Source organism: Benincasa hispida, chromosome 7 (genome assembly GCF_027475165.1).
Source record: "Benincasa hispida cultivar pf3 chromosome 7, pf3_genome.v1.1, whole genome shotgun sequence".
Classification (NCBI taxonomy): Eukaryota; Viridiplantae; Streptophyta; class Magnoliopsida; order Cucurbitales; family Cucurbitaceae; genus Benincasa; species Benincasa hispida.
This window is the reverse complement of record NC_143484.1, coordinates 52290341-52307883: the sequence shown is the minus strand read 5'-3', so window position 1 is coordinate 52307883 and position 17543 is coordinate 52290341. Positions and strand designations below refer to the sequence as shown.

The 17543-nt window shown below is 28.7% G+C and overlaps 1 protein-coding gene and 1 long non-coding RNA gene across 2 annotated transcripts; one reads left to right on the top strand and one right to left on the bottom strand.

The window, feature by feature from the left end:
- The first annotated feature begins 9968 nt into the window (after positions 1-9968).
- On the top strand, positions 9969-10565 carry LOC150035237 (uncharacterized). The gene has a single exon (XM_090315281.1). It carries the CDS (start codon positions 9969-9971, stop codon positions 10563-10565), a length of 597 nt encoding a protein of 198 aa, XP_090171407.1.
- Positions 10566-14922: 4357 nt separating this feature from the next.
- LOC120082161 (uncharacterized) lies at positions 14923-17374 on the bottom strand. Its single transcript, XR_005483083.2, has 3 exons — positions 17178-17374; positions 16990-17071; positions 14923-15249 (listed from the first exon to the last, which is right to left on the bottom strand). It is a non-coding gene; the product is annotated as an uncharacterized LOC120082161 (long non-coding RNA).
- Positions 17375-17543: the final 169 nt, after the last annotated feature.

Sequence of the window (17543 nt, the reverse complement as noted above, 5' to 3'; positions counted from 1 at the left end):
TTTTCTTTTTTTTTACAGCCATCTAAGTATTAGTTTTATTACCTTTCATGGTATGTTAAAGTCTCGATATAATTGAATTTAACCTAATTCAACATAATCTATCGGTCTAAGTTTTTTTTGTCAATTTTTTCTAGACAAGATTTTTTATCAATTAGTGATTTAACATTGTATATATTTTAAGGTTTTTTAATTTTTTAATTTTTTAATTTTTTTTTTTTTTTAAAAACTTAAGTTTGTGTTATTATAGTCTCCTAGGAGGTTGTACATGGATTGAGTTGAAGGTGTTTTTAGGACCAGCTCGAAAATTTGGGTTGATTGGGTTGGCAACCAAAGGACCCAATAAAGTCTCCAACTTAATCCAACCCTCAAAATTCGGACTGGGTTGTCGGACTATAACTTAATTAAAAATATGTATGTTTATATACAATACATGGCTAATAACTAAAATCTCATAAAATTCAAATGTTAAATACCAAATATCTACAATATTTATTGCAAATTTTAAACAAAGACAAATATCCTAACAATTTTAAAAGAAAAATATTAAAAAATCATAAATTAATCAATACAAAGTAATCAAACTTCAAACAAAGATGTATATATATTATTAATATATTTTAGGTTGGGTTGGGTCAACCCAAATTTTTTTTAGCCAACTTACAACTCAATCCAACTCAACAAAAATAGAAAAAGTTGCACCCAATCCTTATATTTTAGGTTGGATAGTTCGGGTTGTTCGAGTTGTGGGATTATTTGAACACTCCTATATCTTAGCCCTTAACTTTCGTCAAATAGTAATATGTACATATATAATTATCTCCTTCAACCATTCCAACCTCGTTGTCATCTCGTCCTTGCTAACCATTATAATCTTCTTTTTCAATCTAAAAGAAAAGTTCCATCTTTTTTGTCCCAAAAAATGCATCTAGTTGGACAACAACGATAAATTGGAGATGAGAGGACCTCGAAAAAAAATGTCTAAGTTAGAATTAGAGAAATATTGAACAGCGAATAATAAGTTTCAAGTTAAGATATCATATAACAATGTAATAGGGAGAATTACATATTTACCTTTTTCTCCTGGAACAAGTTGAGATGAGTTTTTCATTATTCTAACTTCTACACAAGTTAGGATGATCAGTTGACCTAAGACTTATATTTAGTCGGGTCTCTAATAGCAACCCCCATGTTCGTGTTCCTTAATCCCTTCTCCCATCTTCTTTCTTAATTTTATATTCATATTCAAAAACTAACATAATTCATTAAGTTTTTGAATATGGATGTAAAATTGGAACTATAAAATCAAGGTGACAATAGAAATAACAAATTTTAAGTTTCATTTTAAAAAAATGGAGAAAAAGGTTTCAAAATTGTAAAATTGACAAAATGAATTTAAATAATAGAAAATACCAATTGGTTTCCAGTAAAAACAACCAAATTGAGTATAAATGAGAATGCAAAGGGACAACTTCAAAAAAAACTTGAACACCACAAAAACATTTTATCTAACATTTCAAAAGTAAAAATTAAAAAAAGTAAAAATTAAAAATCACCCAGTATATCCTTAAAGCTTGTTGGATAGGGCACTAAGATTTTGGCCCCAAATAAAGAGTTTCATTGTCTTCATTCTATGTGATTAGTTTACCCAAAGGATCTCGAAGACCAACTTTAAACATTAACAATCCCAATCCCACAACATCATTGTCGAAAACAGAATCCAAAGCAAAAAGGAAAGCAAGAACACGTATGTGCAATGGAGGCCGGTGACATTGCGGCGACGATCGTTAGAAGTTAATTGCGGCGATGGATGTCCACGACAACGACTAGAATTCAAGAGAGGGTTGCTTCCTGATGGCTACTTCCTATCCTATCCTCAATGACGGTGGCAGTCTCAGTACGAATGGCGGCATGCGGTAGACTGAGATGCTAGCGACAATCTTCAAGTGAAGGAGGAGAGGAAGGTCGGGGGGAGGCTTGAAGCAAAAAGGAGGAAGAAGGAGGGGGGGGGGGGGGGGTTGGGTTTCCTTTGTGAATTGAAACTTACAAAAATAATTATCATGACCCAAGGCAAACTTATTTTTCACTCCCAAATTCCAAATATTCCAATACCTTCTCCATATTTTTATATGGTTAAAGAAATCGAAAATAGTTAGATAAAATCAAATATGCAAAGAAAAGATACATACCGAATAAATATTTGACATTAAGGATTATCTATATTTATATATTAAAAGGGGCCATGGTGGAGAAACATTTGATTTCTTCTTTTGCCCCTTTTAGTGGATGGTGATAGAGATATATTGGTAATTTCATGTTTAAAATCATTAAATAAATTATTTTGTCCATATTTTTCAGCATCACAGACAAAATAAATAATGTTTTTCTCCTATTTTTTAGCATCAAATGAGAATAGTATTGAATATTTTAAAAAATTAATTTCATTTTAACGATCTTAGATTCATTTGGTTTTTTTAAAAAAAATAGTTTCAAGTTTGATCTATATTCAAGCTTTGCTTTAAGATCAAATCAAATTTTATCTGTAAATTCAAAGCTAAATTATACAAAATATCTCTATACTTTTACTTTTGTCAAAAATATCCTTGAAACTTCAAAAGTTTTAAAAATTCCCCTAAACTTTCAAAGACAATTCAAATGTACCCTTGTCATTAGTTTGGACGGAAACCGTTAGTGTTTGGTTTCAAAAGTGTCCTTGAACTTTCAAAAAGTTTCAAAAATACCCTTACTGTCAGCAGTATATGGACACAAACTGTTAATATTCGTTTCAAACATCCTTGATCTTTTAGAAGTTGCATCGATACCCTCAGGGTATGTTCGAGAGTGGTTTAAAAATAGTTACAGTCACTTTTGCATTTTAAAAATAGCTCTACAACAAGTTTTTAATCATTCAAAACTAATATTGATGATATGAAAATTTGTATTTAATAATGCAAAATTAAATCATTTATATTTTTGAGTGATTAAAAGTGTGTTATGGAGTGGTTATAATTAAATAGGAAAATTCTTATAAATATGACAAAAATGATTTTAACAATTTCAAAATCACTCTCAAACATACTTTTGGCCTTACAAAAAGAAAAAGTAAAAAAAAATGCTCCTACCATTGTTTGAAGTTTTCTTGAGTTCGAAAACAACCCAGTCTAAAATAAATTACATAGATATCATTTTATAGATAGAAAGATAGATAGATAGATACTCTTATTTTGCTCTCATTTGTCTAATTCTTACACCAATTTTATCATAACAAAATATAAATCATAACTTCAAGTTTAAACATAAAATCCCACAAGACTACAAAAATAAAAAATAATCTAAGGGTAGATCAACAGTTTGAGCATTATAAACTTTTATTGACTTATTTATTTAATTTACTTGTTTATTTTTTTATTTTTCATGCAACTTCTGAAAGCTTATAAGTATTTATGCAACGATGTATTAGCGATTTCTGGTAAACGTATTTTTTACTTTTCTTTAAGTTTAAGGAATATTTGAAACTTTTTAAAGTTCAAAGAGTATTTTTGAAACAAAACCCTAACGGTTTCATCTAAAACTAATGGTAAGGGTATTTTTGAACTCATTTTAAAATTTTAAAAGTTCAATAGTATCTGTGACACATAGACGATTATAGACAATTATGTTTGAAACTAATGGGTGAAAAAAATGGATTTTTTTTTTAATTCATAGATGATTATATGAAATTAAAAAGAAGTAAATAATAGTATTTTGGTTAAAATTAAAGTTTGAAACTAACGAATTAATAAAATCATCCAAATCAAAATAAACAATATAAAAATAATTTTTAAACTAAGAGATGATTATCGCGAATTTAAAAAAATGCAAAAAAAAATATTTTTATTTAAATTAATCGTTTTGGTATATTTCAAGAGGAGATTTTGATTTTAGAATTTTGTGGTATTTTATGTTCTAATTTAAATTTTTTGTTTTTATTTTGGTTGTTGAGAACATTGGTGTAAGCTAAGAATTGAAAAATTAAGAGAAATATGAGAGCACCTATATGAAAAAAGTGACGATATCTTATATAATTTATTTTAAAATTGTTTTTCGGACATAAGAAAACTTCAAACAAATTGATCAGTAACATTTTTTTTTTTAATTTTTAAAGTCATTTTTGTCACAAAAAATTAACGATTTTTGTTCAATACTAATGCTAAAAATATTTTTGAACTTTAATTAAGTTAAGGGTATTTTTAAAATATTTTAAAAGTTTAGGGATATTCTTGAAACAAAAATTTAACGGTTTCCATCCAAAACTAACAGCAAGGGTTTTGTTGACCTTTTTTCAAAATAAATTTAAGGGTATTTTTGAAACTTTTGAAACTTAGCATTTTTGACACAAAATGTAAAGTTCAGAGTATATAATTTTATAATTTAACCTTAAATCTTTTCCAAAATCAAGCTTCTAAAATCAAATCTTTCATAACTTCTCATACCTAATTTAATGTCAAAATGAATTTAAGGAATTAAATAGTTGACAAAATTATTTCCCTAAACTTTCCCTCCACGAAATTAATGTTTTTTCAAAAATAAAAAATAAAAAATCACCAAATGAATGTAAAATTTTTTTGAACTATTTTAAATATTTTAATTACAAAGTAATACTAACAATTAATAGAAGAGAGAGGATTACAAGGTTAAAATTGTCCATAAAATACTCGAAAATCTAGTTACGAAATATAATAAAAGTTCTAGGATATTTGTAAAATATTACCTAGGTTAATTTTATAAATCTTTCAAAAACTAAATATTTTTTATTTTTTTCCTAAAAAATTGAAGTTTATGTCATTATAATTTTCTCTCCTTCAACCATTCCAAATCCATTGCCGCGCCAACAGTTACAATCTTATTTCTTAATCTAAAAAAAAAACCATCATTTTCTTCCTTAACAAATGCACCTGAAAAGAAATGCATCTAGCTGTGACAACAACAATAAATTGGAGATGAAAGGACCTGCAAAATAAAAGAAAAAAAAAAAGAATTGTCAAAATTAGAAATGAAAACTATTGAATGGAAAATAAGTAAAACGATTAAGTTTCAAATTAAGATATCATATAATAATGAATTTATAGGGAGAATTACATGTTTATCTTTGGTGAGTTTTTCGTCATTCTACGATCTACCCTTAGGCTTGTATTTAGTTAGGTCTTTGATAGTACCTCTCGTGTTTGTGTTCCTCAATCCCTTCTCTGATCTTCTTTCTTCTTCTATAATCTGAAAAATTAAATAAATAAAGAGAGAATTGTATAAAAGAGAGGAAGGGAAAAGAAGGGACTAATTGAACTGTAGATTTTATAGTTCTAATTTTACATCCATATTCAAATAAAAAACTAACCTAATTCATTGAGTCAAGTACTTGTTCTTTCAATATGGAGCATCAAAAAAAAAAAAAAAACCCTTAATCTTTAACTAATATATAATTTAGTTTTAGTCCTTACACTTTTTAATGGTTTAAAATTAAAACAATTTTAATCTAATAGAGTAGTTGATTTTTTAAATAATATTGAATTATTAGAAATCTATTAAACACAAAATTCAAAATTCATGGACCTACATATTAGACACTTTTAAAAAATTCAACGACGAAGCAAATATAACTCTCAAAGTTGTGATTTAATCTAATTTATATAACTACCGACTTAATCACTATTAAAATTTAGAAAAAAAATGATAAATATCACTCGAACAACAAGATGAAACAACATATTACATCATGATGTGCGCGTGACGTTTTTTTTATTAATACCTTGTTTTTTTTTTCTTTTCACATGTCAAATATTTTACTCGTTAATTTAAAACTTTCTTAAGATTGACAGCTATTAATATCTTACTTTTTCGTGTTTTATCCCAAAAATAATAATAATAATAAATAAATCTTACATTGTCGAAATATGATTTCAATGAATCAATATATCAAATATAACTTTAGAAAACAGTCTCTAAAACCATGGGCTGACTTGCGAAAAAAGATAGTAGGTTAAAATACTATTTTATATATATTTGTTCCGTTTTATTCTTATATTTTTAGATGTCAAATTTTAGTTGATATACATTTCAATCAATTTAAATTTAATTTTTGTAGTTAGTTTATAATTTTGTTTAAAGTAAAAAGTATTTTCTATATAAATTATAAAATATAAGCATGAAATTTATTATTATTATTATTTATTTTATTTTAATTAAAAAATAATTTGAACCATTAAAATTAAGAATGAAAATACATATACTAAAAATTTGACCTAGAATCTTAAAATTTGACAATTAAAAAATACAAATTGCAAAAACCACTTCTAAAATATTATGATAGTTACAATTACAGTCTTAAACTTTCAAATTTAAAAACGGAGTCCTCAATCTTATCCAAATATTAAAATTGGACCTTTAAATTTATATAATTGTTTAATTTGTAATAATTGTATAGGTTTGTTGGTTCAATTTTTATCAATTATTGTACTTTTGAGAGCTTAATTTTAACACTTTTAGAAATTTAGAGACCCAATTTTTATTGTTGAAAGTTTTAACACTTTCATCATACATGGTTTTTGCAATTTGTCCTTATTATTATTATTTTACTTTTTTTTTTTTTTTGATTGAGTTGAACGATTATGATGGAATGGAAAATTCAATTTCAACCTTCGAGGCTTTGACCAAAAAAAAAAAAAAAGTAAATTATCCGTTCGCTTTTTATAATTACAAAAACTAAAATGAATCAAAATTAAAAATACATTAACCAGAATGAACTATGAACTAAAATAAACTAAAATTGAAACTATAAAGATTCGTAAAATATGAAAACCAAAATGAACCAAGACCATAAGTATGGAGACCAAAGTAACATTTAAACATTTTTTGTATTGTTGTTTTTTAAGTTAAATATTGTCTAGTTCACTTCAAACTACATAGTTTAGAAAAGAAATTGTTACCAACTTTAAAGTTTAGTCATTGTTTAAATTGACCTAAATCTCTTGTTTAGTTATATGTTTCTTTAACAATATTTTAAAAAATTAAGCTAATTTTAGAAAACTAAAAAAAAATGAAGATTTTTTTTCCTTTTTTAAATTTTGATTAAGAATTCAAGTTTTTTTTTTTTTTTAAAAAAATCTAAATGGTGGAAAACTATCTTAGAAAATTGAAAGGAAAAAAGCTTACCATTTGGACATGGAGCTTTCTAAATTCCTTTCCTAAAGCTTTCGAAGAAAAAGCGAATTAAAGTCATGCGAGGGAGGACAATGAGCACTATTATATAAATGAGGTAATAGAAGTCAGACTTCTCTGCAGGCCTAATATTAATCTTAGAAAAGAGATGCTTCTTTCTTGTGTTCATTGACGGAAGTCTTTGGCTAACCATTTCTACTTCTCAAAAAAAGAATACCAAGATAGTTATTTAAACGCTTAACACATGCAATTCTAATTATATTCATTAAGGAGTCCAAGCGAAAGCTAGATTCGTTTTTTTTACCTGAAAGCAATGTAAGGACATCGGAGGAGATCAAGAATTGACGAGATATCATCAATGGAGGAGTACAGGCATTACTTTACAATGAAAGATGAGTTTTTGACCTTTAAAAGTTTGGGTGGCTAGGAAAAGGCCTGAAAGACGAAGGAAAACTCAATGAAGAACAAATTCATAACTATCTATCATGCACAAGGGATAGTAGATCGTAGACTCTTTACCTCATGGTTGTATTTCGTTGTGCTAGCCCCCATCAGGGAACCATAGTGTAGACCTCACGGCCTCCGGCAGTACCATGTAGAGTATATCTTTGCTATTGTGTTTCTCACCTCACCCATAGACTTATATGACCTTCACACTAGAAAGTTAGTCTATGTTAAGAGTACCATTCCCTTGCACCACCCCCCCCAGGTGGTGCTTTGCTCACTCATGAGTTACACCTTCATGTCAAATTTCTTGACAGTTGATCTCAGATGTATTGCCATGTACAACACACAGAATGGGCTCTATTCGCCCACGTCACGACCTAGAATGACGTTTCGCTCACTCCAATTAGTACTAAATCCTTTTTTATTGTCTATTGGTAAAGGGAAAAAAGTCCAAAAGTGTTTTCAACTATATCATAAATGTCTATAGGACTGGAATCTACTTGTCGTGTGCTGAAATTGTTGGTCTGACTTTGCTTACTTAACTAAAGGGAAGGAACTAAGTACTGCCCGTAATGGATTGATTATCGTAAGTGATCAATCAACCTCCTGTGATGAGCAGGAGACAAGAAGATGTGTCTGCATAACTGCTGGGACTACCAACTAACATACTTGAGGAGTCTCGGGGCCAGCAACATCATATGCAGGTTCTAACTAGCATGGAGATAGGCGTCCACATGCGATTCATTCCTAGGCTGGGAGTGGTGACCCCCGGTAAAACCTAGGATAAGGATAAACACGCTATACTGACAGCAGTGGCTCCGTATCCCGAAGTCAAGATCCGTGCAATAGGGGGATACCTCTGTTACAAGGATCTTGACAATGGAAGAGACTTTTCATAAGTTCCCTTCCATATTGGGGAGGACGAGTATGAGAGACTTCTCTAATAATAAATAAATAAAAATAATAACATTGTAGTTTGTATATCTGTATAATATATTATTGAAGTATAGTTTCTATTAATCTACATAGGCAGTCTCGTCCCTAGAACATGTTTCACTCGTATTTGTCTTGCGATGATGCTTTAAATATTAAAATAAAAACTAGATTAAATAATTATAAAAATGAAACCAAAAGTTCCATGAACTTTTTAAAAAGAAAATTAAGATTTTGACTTACTAATTTAAGGCTTATTTTTGTTAAAATCATCCCAGATTTCAAACAACTAATTTAAGATTTGTGTTATGGGCAGTTTGTTTTACAAGCATCCTGATAGACATTTGGATTACTAATTTAAGATGTTTGATATATGAAGATGCTCGAACATTCTAGAATGCTCTTATGCAGGACATCTCGAGAGATTTTTTATGCCCTCTTGCAACATGAGTTTTTCAAATTCCCAAGTTGAGGGCATCTCTTTTTTACATCTTCGTTATTTTTGTAAAATTATATATATATATATAATTAAAATAAATACTGTCAATAATATATATCATTTTTTTTGTTATATTGCAATTCTTATTATTTTTTAACAAGTTATTCAAATTTACATTTAAATTAAGATTTATTTTATAAAAAAAATCTTAAATTATGATATATTATTTTGTTGAAAAAAATAACATTTGAAAAACAATATAAATTGTATTAATTTAAAAAGAAATTCAAATTGATAAAAACAAACATGTTAAGTTCAAATTAGTTATAAATTAATAAATAGTTGTAAGAGCAAATTTAAGATATTCCGAGTAGAAGCATTACGAAACAGACACGATTATCAAAATATTCAAATATATCTGCAAAAATATTCTTACAAAACAAATATGGTAATCTAAAAATGTCTATTTCCGTATTTATTATAGCAAATGATAATTTTGATCCGTTTTTTTTTTTTTAAAACGATTAGAATGGTCACATTTTACAAGAATAAGAACAAAAGAGAATTAAACTTTAAATTAAAAGAACTAAAATGAACAAAAAGAAATTGAAACTATATAAAAAAAATAATACCTAATATGAATATGACTCAATGTTAAAAATAGAATTGATTATATTTAGTTTCTTGTTGCTAGTCTTTAGGGTTGCTATTCTTTGTGCTAGTCTTGTGCTATTTGTTTTGGGTGGTTAGTTTGTTATTTATGATGTACTTTGAGCCTATATAAGGCCTAATTGGAATGAAATTCTAAGTACTGAAGTTTTATATCACTTCCTTTCTTTCACTAATTCTCTCCATTCTTTTCTATAAGTGGTATCAGAGCCCGATTGTGGTATCTTTTTTCTTAGCCATTAAATCAACTCTCATTCCTTTTATCTTTTACAATAGCTAGCAAGCATAGACAATGATCTCAGACAATTATGTGCAACCAACAATTCCCCGCTTTGATGGTCATTATGATCATTGGAGCATGTTGATGGAGAATTTCTTACGGTCCAAAGAGTACTGGACCATTGTTGAAGCAGGAGTGAATGAACCAGTTGTTGGAGTTGTCTTGTCAAAAGCTGACCAAAAGAAGCTAGAGGAACGAAAATTGAAGGATCTCAAGACAAAGAATTATTTATTCCAAGCCATTGATCGTGCCATCTTGGAGACCATTTTGCAAAAGGATACATGCAAGCAAATTTGGGACTCCATGAAGAAAAAGGATCAAGGCACAACGAGGGTGAAAAAACAACATCTCCAAGCTCTTTGCAAAGAGTTCGAGATTCTTAAAATGAAGCAAGGTGAATCCGTAGATGGATATTTCTCACGGATCTTGGCTATAGCAAACAAGATGCATATCCATGGAGAGAAGATTGAAGATATAGCTGTGGTTGAGAAGATTCTTCGGTCGATGGATTCTAAATTTGCATATATGGTTTGTTCAGTTGAGGAATCAAAAGATATCGATACATTATCAATTGATGAATTACAAAGTTCTTTACTTGTGCATGAGTAGAGAATGACGTCAAATACAGGTCCAACCGAAGAACAAGCTCTGAAAACTTCAAGTCATGGTGAAAACTCTACAGGGAGAGGATCAAATAGAGGACGTGGTCGAGGCCGTGGAAGGTGGCAAGGAAGAGGACGAGGTGGTGGACATGATCCACACAAGCAAACATCCAACAACAACTCGAGACTTGATAAGTCCAACATTCAATGTTATCGTTGCCATAAATTTGGTCATTACAAGTCTGAATGCACAACCAACTTCAACCATGAAAAAAGAGAGCAATCCAATTTTATAGAGGAAAATGAGCAAAAAACTCTATTGATGACGTGCCACCACAACGAGGAGCTTAGAACTAACATATGGTATATAGACACTGGTTGCAGCAATCATATGTGTGGTAACAAGTCTCTCTTTTCTCATTTGGATGAAAGTTATCATTTTACTGTGACATTTGGTGATAATTCTAAAGTAAATATTTTGGGTAAAGGAAATATTCAAATTAAGATAAAAAAAGGCAATGTTGAAACCATATCAAATGTGTTTTATATTCTTGATTTGAGAAGCAATTTACTGAGTGTTGGACAGCTACAAGAGAAGGGTTATATCACAACTATCAAAGAAGGCGCTTGTGAGATATAGGATCCAAGAAGAGGATTGATAGATCATGTTGAAATGGCCTCGAACAAGTTGTTCCCATTCAAACTAGAAGGTTTGGAGTTATGTTTCAAGACTAATGTAGATCAAGACCCCACATGGCTTTGGCATTTGCGATATGCCCACTTGAATTTTAAAGGTTTGCAAGTCCTTTCTCAAAAGCAAATGATGGTTGGCCTTCTCCAAATTTTTCCTCCCACAAAAGTATATGAAGATTGTGTTGTTGGCAAACAACATCGTGAGAGCTTTCCAAAAGACAAAGCATGGAGAGCAAGTAAATCTCTAAAGTTGATTCATTCTGACATATGTGGCCCATTAAACCCAGTATCAAATAGGAAGAAAAAATATTTTATTTCTTTCATTGACGATTTTTCCAGAAAAACTTGGGTTTATTTCTTGCAGGAAAAATCTGAAGCATTCTCAATTTTCAAGAGCTTTAAAGCGGTTGTTGAAAATGAAATTGAGAGAAAAATCAAAACCCTTTGAACGGATCATGGAAGAGAATACATGTCACAAGAATTTGTAAATTTTTGTACTTAGCATGGAATTCGGCACCAGTTGACAGTAGCCTACATGCCTCAACAAAATGGTGTTGCTGAAAGAAAAAACCACACTATCCTCAACATGGTTCGAAGTATGATTGCAAATGGGAGAGTTCTAAAGAAATTCTGGCCAGAAGCAGTAAATTGGGGTGTTCATGTTTTGAATCGAATTTCGACTTTTTCGATGAAAAATATGACTCCTCAAGAAGCTTGGGATAGGCGTAAACCATCAGTTTATCACTTTAAAGTGTTCAGGTGCATTGTATATACACAATTCCTGACGAGAAGAGAAAGAAGCTAGATGACTAAGGTTAAAAATGTGTCTTTCTTGACATTAGTAAGCAATCAAAGGCTTGCAAATTGTTCAATCCAATCACAGGTAAAATTGTAATTAGCCGAGATGTTATATTTGATGAACTAAACACTTGGAATTGGACAGAAGATATTCTAGAGCAATAAACAGTACCTGTGAATTTTGAAGACAATGATGAATCTTTGACACCTCAACTTGAAAATCCAGTACAACAATCAGTTGAGCTTGAGGCTATTGAGTCTCAAACAGGATGTGCAAGTTCTTCAAGATCACAACGAGTTAGAAGGAGACCAACATGGATGGAAGATTATGAGGTTAGTGGTGACCTTTCTATTGAGGATTTTGTCCATTATGCTTTATTATCAGAATGTGATCCATTGATTTTTGAAGAAGCTGTCAAAGATATAAAATGGAAGTAGGCGGCCATGGATGAAGAGATTAAGTCGATTGAGAAAAACAACACTTGGGAGCTATCAGAACTTCCTAGAGGGCAAAAATCCAGGTGTTAAATGGGTTTACAAGACGAAGCTGAATAAAGATAGCCAAGTAGACAAATACGAGGCTCGTCTTGTTGCAAAGGGGTACAAGCAACAACTTGGCATTGACTACAATGAAGTTTTCACTTCGGTTGCAAGATATGATACGATTCGAATGGTGTTAGCATTGGCAGCACAAAGCAATTGGAAAATTCTTCAGATGGACGTGAAATCAGCCTTTCTGCATGACAACTTGAATAAAGAAGTTTACATAGATCAACCCCTGGATATGTTCAACAGAGTAATGCAAGAAAGGTATATCGCTTGAAGAAGGCTTTATATGGATTGAAGCAAGCTCCTAGGGCTTGGTACAGTCGAATTGAGTCTTACTTTATTAAAGTTGGATTTGAAAAGTGTCCATATGAACATACTCTCTTTATTAAATTCCAACATCCAAACAGGATTTTGATAGTATGTTTGTATGTAGATAATTTGATTTACACAGGAAATGACTCGATTATGTTTGAAGAATTCAAGCAGTTCATGAAGGCAGAGTTTAAAATGACAGATCTAGGGATGATGCATTATTTTCTTGACATTGAGGTAATACAATCAGTAGTAGGAATTTTCATCAATAAGAAGAAATATGCATTGGAGATCTTGGACAGGTTTCAAATTGAGAATTGCAACTCAGTCACAACTCCAGTTGAACTCAATTTGAAGCTCACAAAGGACCATGAAGGAAAGAAGGTCAACAGTACTCTCTATAAGCAAATGGTTGGAAGCTTGATGTACTTAATAGTTACAAGGCCTGATATTATGTATGTTGTAAGTTTAATTAGTAGGTGGAATCTCCAACTAAGCTTCATCTCCTTGCTGCCAAAAGAATCTTACGTTGCTTAAAAGGGACTCATGGTCTTGGCATGTTTTATCAAAAAGGAGAAAAACTAAACCTTGTTGGTTTTAGCGATAGTGATTATGTAGGAGATTTAAATGATAGAAAGAGTACTTCAGGGTATATTTTCATGCTTGGTTCAGGAGCTATCTCATGGTCTTCCAAGAAACAACCATCTGTCACATTATCTACCACTGAAGCTGAACTTGTAGCACCAAATCATTTGCATGTCAAGCCATTTGGTTGACGAACATTTTTTAGAATTTGCATTATAAGCAAGAAAAAGCATCTATCATTCATTGTGATAACACATCAACAATCAAGCTCTCAAGGAATTCTGTCTTGCATGGACGAAACAAACACATTGATGTAAGATACCATTACTTGAGGGATCTTACAAATGATGGAATTATCAATCTAAGCTACTATAAAAGTGAAGATCAAGTGGTAGATATTTTAACCAAGCCTCTCAAATTAACAACATTTATGAAGCTTCGAAGCTTACTTGGGGTGGTTTCCTTTACTACTTTAAACTAAATACTAAATTGCATAGTTTTAGTTTAAGGGAGGGTGTTAAAAATAGAAGTGATTATATTTAGTTTCTTGTTGCTAGTCTTTAGCGTTGCGATTCTTTGTGCTAGTCTTGTGCTATTTGTTTTGGGTGGTTAGTTTGTTATTTATGGTGTACTTTAAGCCTATATATGACCTAATTGGAATGAAATTCAAGTACTGGAGTTTTATATCACTTCCTCTCTTTTACTAGTTCTCTCCATTCTTTTCTATCACTCAATTGGTATAAAATTTATACAATGTAAATTCTTTCATCCACATATTGTATAAAACTATGAAAATAATATTAAAAAAGTTTAAAGCATTGACGGTCAAATTGAAAGATGATGATAAAATTGACATTGACAGGTCGTTTTCACAATCAGCTGGCATGCCTTACATAAAATGACAGTTTTCTCAGTTATCAAAAGCCCAACAAAACATAATCATTATTATAATTAGAAACAACTTTTATTATTGTTATTTTATTAAAAAAAGCCTTTTTTTTTTTTGCAGTCATACTTGCTTTAATTCTTTTGACAAAATTAATTCAAAATCGCCTTTCAATCGGTAAAATTAAATTAATATTATTGTTTTAAAAAGTATTAATAAAAATATTGTTGTTTTCAAACTATTTATAAAAATATTGTAGTTTTTTCTTTTTAAAGTTGTCGAGTCTTCAAAATTCGACTAACCTAGGTCAAATTTTGAAGATTCGACCTTCATTGTATTTTTTTTTTAATTTTCCATTAATTCGACCTCCATTTTTTCTATTTTTTAATTTTCCATTATGTTATTATTTGGTATATTCAACTTTACATTATTTTATTATTTTATTATTTTACAAACCATCTTAACTTAACTCTAAAAAGAATAAATTAAAAAATAATAATATCTCATAAAAATAATAAAATGTAAATTAAAATATCTCATTTATAGAAAAATAATTACAAAAATCAATGTGTTCCACAAGGTGGATGTCGTCGATTTCGAGCTGGTTATCGTTGTCGACTTCGAACTTGAGGTTGCTCTGGATCTTCTTGATGTTGCTATGGTATCTCTGCAGGCACTTTATAATATAAATATTCATTATGCTCTCCACGACCCCATGCACGTATGAAGACAATTAGATAATAATCATTCATTTACCAAATAACCCACAATTGCTCCCGAACGAGTGACGTAGTGCCGTGTGATATTATTATACCAATGAATGTAGTCTTGAGTGACATCCTGTCAAACTGTTCAATAGAAACCCTCCCTGCAATAAATATTGCACGATAGTGTCATCGAACTACCAAATGTATAATTTTTTCAAACCAATCTCCAGTCTTTAAATCAATATCAAGCAGTAGGGGTTCTAAGTCAATATCATGCAGTAGGGGTTCAGAATTACAAGATGATGAGACATCCGGTTGAAAATCGAATTGTCTCATCATGCTGTCAAGAAGATGTCACTCACCAATATAAAAACATATTAAATTCCAAACATTTGTCCGCAATTTTCTAAAAAAAAAAAAATACATTACTAATTGTTCTACTAATTATCAAACTTAATAAAAAACAAATCATAATAAGAAATATATTTTAAAAAATTATAATAAAACATAACAATAAATTAAACTTTTTAAAACTATTTTTAAACATAACAATGAATTAAATTTTTTAAACATAACAATAAATTAAAATTTTGAAACATATAACAATAAAAATTTTTAAAATTATTTTTAAACATAACAATAAATTAATTTTTTTAAAACTATTTTTAAACATAACAATAAATTAAACTTTTTAAAACTATTTTAAACATAACAATAAATTATATTTTTTAAAACTATTTTTAAACATAACAATAAATTAAACTTTTTAAAACTATTTTTAAACACAACAACAAATTAAATTTTTTATAATTATTTTTAAACACAACAATAAATTAAATTTTTGAAAAATATTTTTAAACATAACAATAAATTAAAATTTTTAAAACTCTTTTTAAACATAACAATAAATTAAATTTTTCATAACTATTTTTAGACATAACAATAAATTAAAAAATTTAAAATATAACAATAAATTAAACTTTTTAAAACTATTTTTAAACATAACAATAAATTATTTTTTTAAACTATTTTTAAACATAACAATAAATTAAACTTTTCAAAATTATTTTTAGACATAACAATAAATTAAACTTTTTAAAACATAACAATAAATTAAACTTTTTAAAACTATTTTTATACGTAACAATAAATTAATTTTTTAAAACTATTTTTAAACATAACAAAAAATTAAACTTTTCATAATTATTTTTAAACATAATAATAAATTAAAATTTTTAAAACTATTTTTAAACATAATAATAAATTAATTTTTTTAAAACTCTTTTTAAACATAACAATAAATTAAATTTTTTATAACTATTTTTAGACATAACAATAATTTTATATTAAACTAAAAATATTAAGATTTATGAAAAGCATCTTTTTAAAAATAACAATAAATTAAACATTTTAAAACTATTTTTTCAAAATTAATACTAAAAAAATCAAACATCATAAGAAATATATTTAAAAAATCACAATAATTTTGTATTAAACTAAAAATACTAAAGCTTTTAAACTATAAACATCAACTTTTAAAACATAACAATAAATTAAACTTTTTAACACTATAAACATCAAAGTTAATGCTAAAGAAATCAAATATCATAAGAAATTTATTAAAAAAATCACTATAATTTTGTATTAAACTATAAATATTAACTTTTTAAACATACAATAAACTAAACTTGTTAACTAAAAAACAACACTAAAATATAGAATATCATTAAAAAAACGAAAAATAAATAAAATTATTTTTTGATCTTAAATTAAAAAATAATATTAAAAAATTTACATTATCATGGTAGACATCAATATAAGGAATAAAAATGATATATTTAGCATAAACAAATATTAAAAATAAAAAACTACTAATAAATAAAAGTTAAAGTTCAATTTACAAATTCGACGGTAATTCTGTTTTTTTTCCTTCAAAGGGACAACATTCACCCTTTTTTCCTGTTATTTGTTATCTGGCAACAACTACAAAAAAAATTAACAAATATTAGAATCTATAAAAAAAAATTAATAATATAAGAACAAAAATAAATTTATAATTATTCTTAAAAAAATTAGTAGAGTAACGAACCAGTATAGTTTGTGATCAAGGGAGAAGTGTGAGAACAATTTGTATCAAACCAATAGAAGAAGAGAAATGGATGGAAAACAGTGAGTTAAAAAATGGGAGGAGAGGGATTTAGTATCTGCAAGGAGGAAGAAGGGAGAATTTTGAAAATGAGATGGTAAAGACAGAGACGAAATGTGATATGAGAAGGGGAGGGGAGGTGTTTAAAAACACATAGGTCGAGTGTTCAACACTCGACCCACGGGAGTTGAAATTAAAAGGTTGGAGGAAGAGGCACGGCAACACAACAGAAGTTAAAGCTGCGCAGATTCGATCAACAATGAACCTTTAATTATCAGGATAACATGCTGATGTATATGCATGTATCGA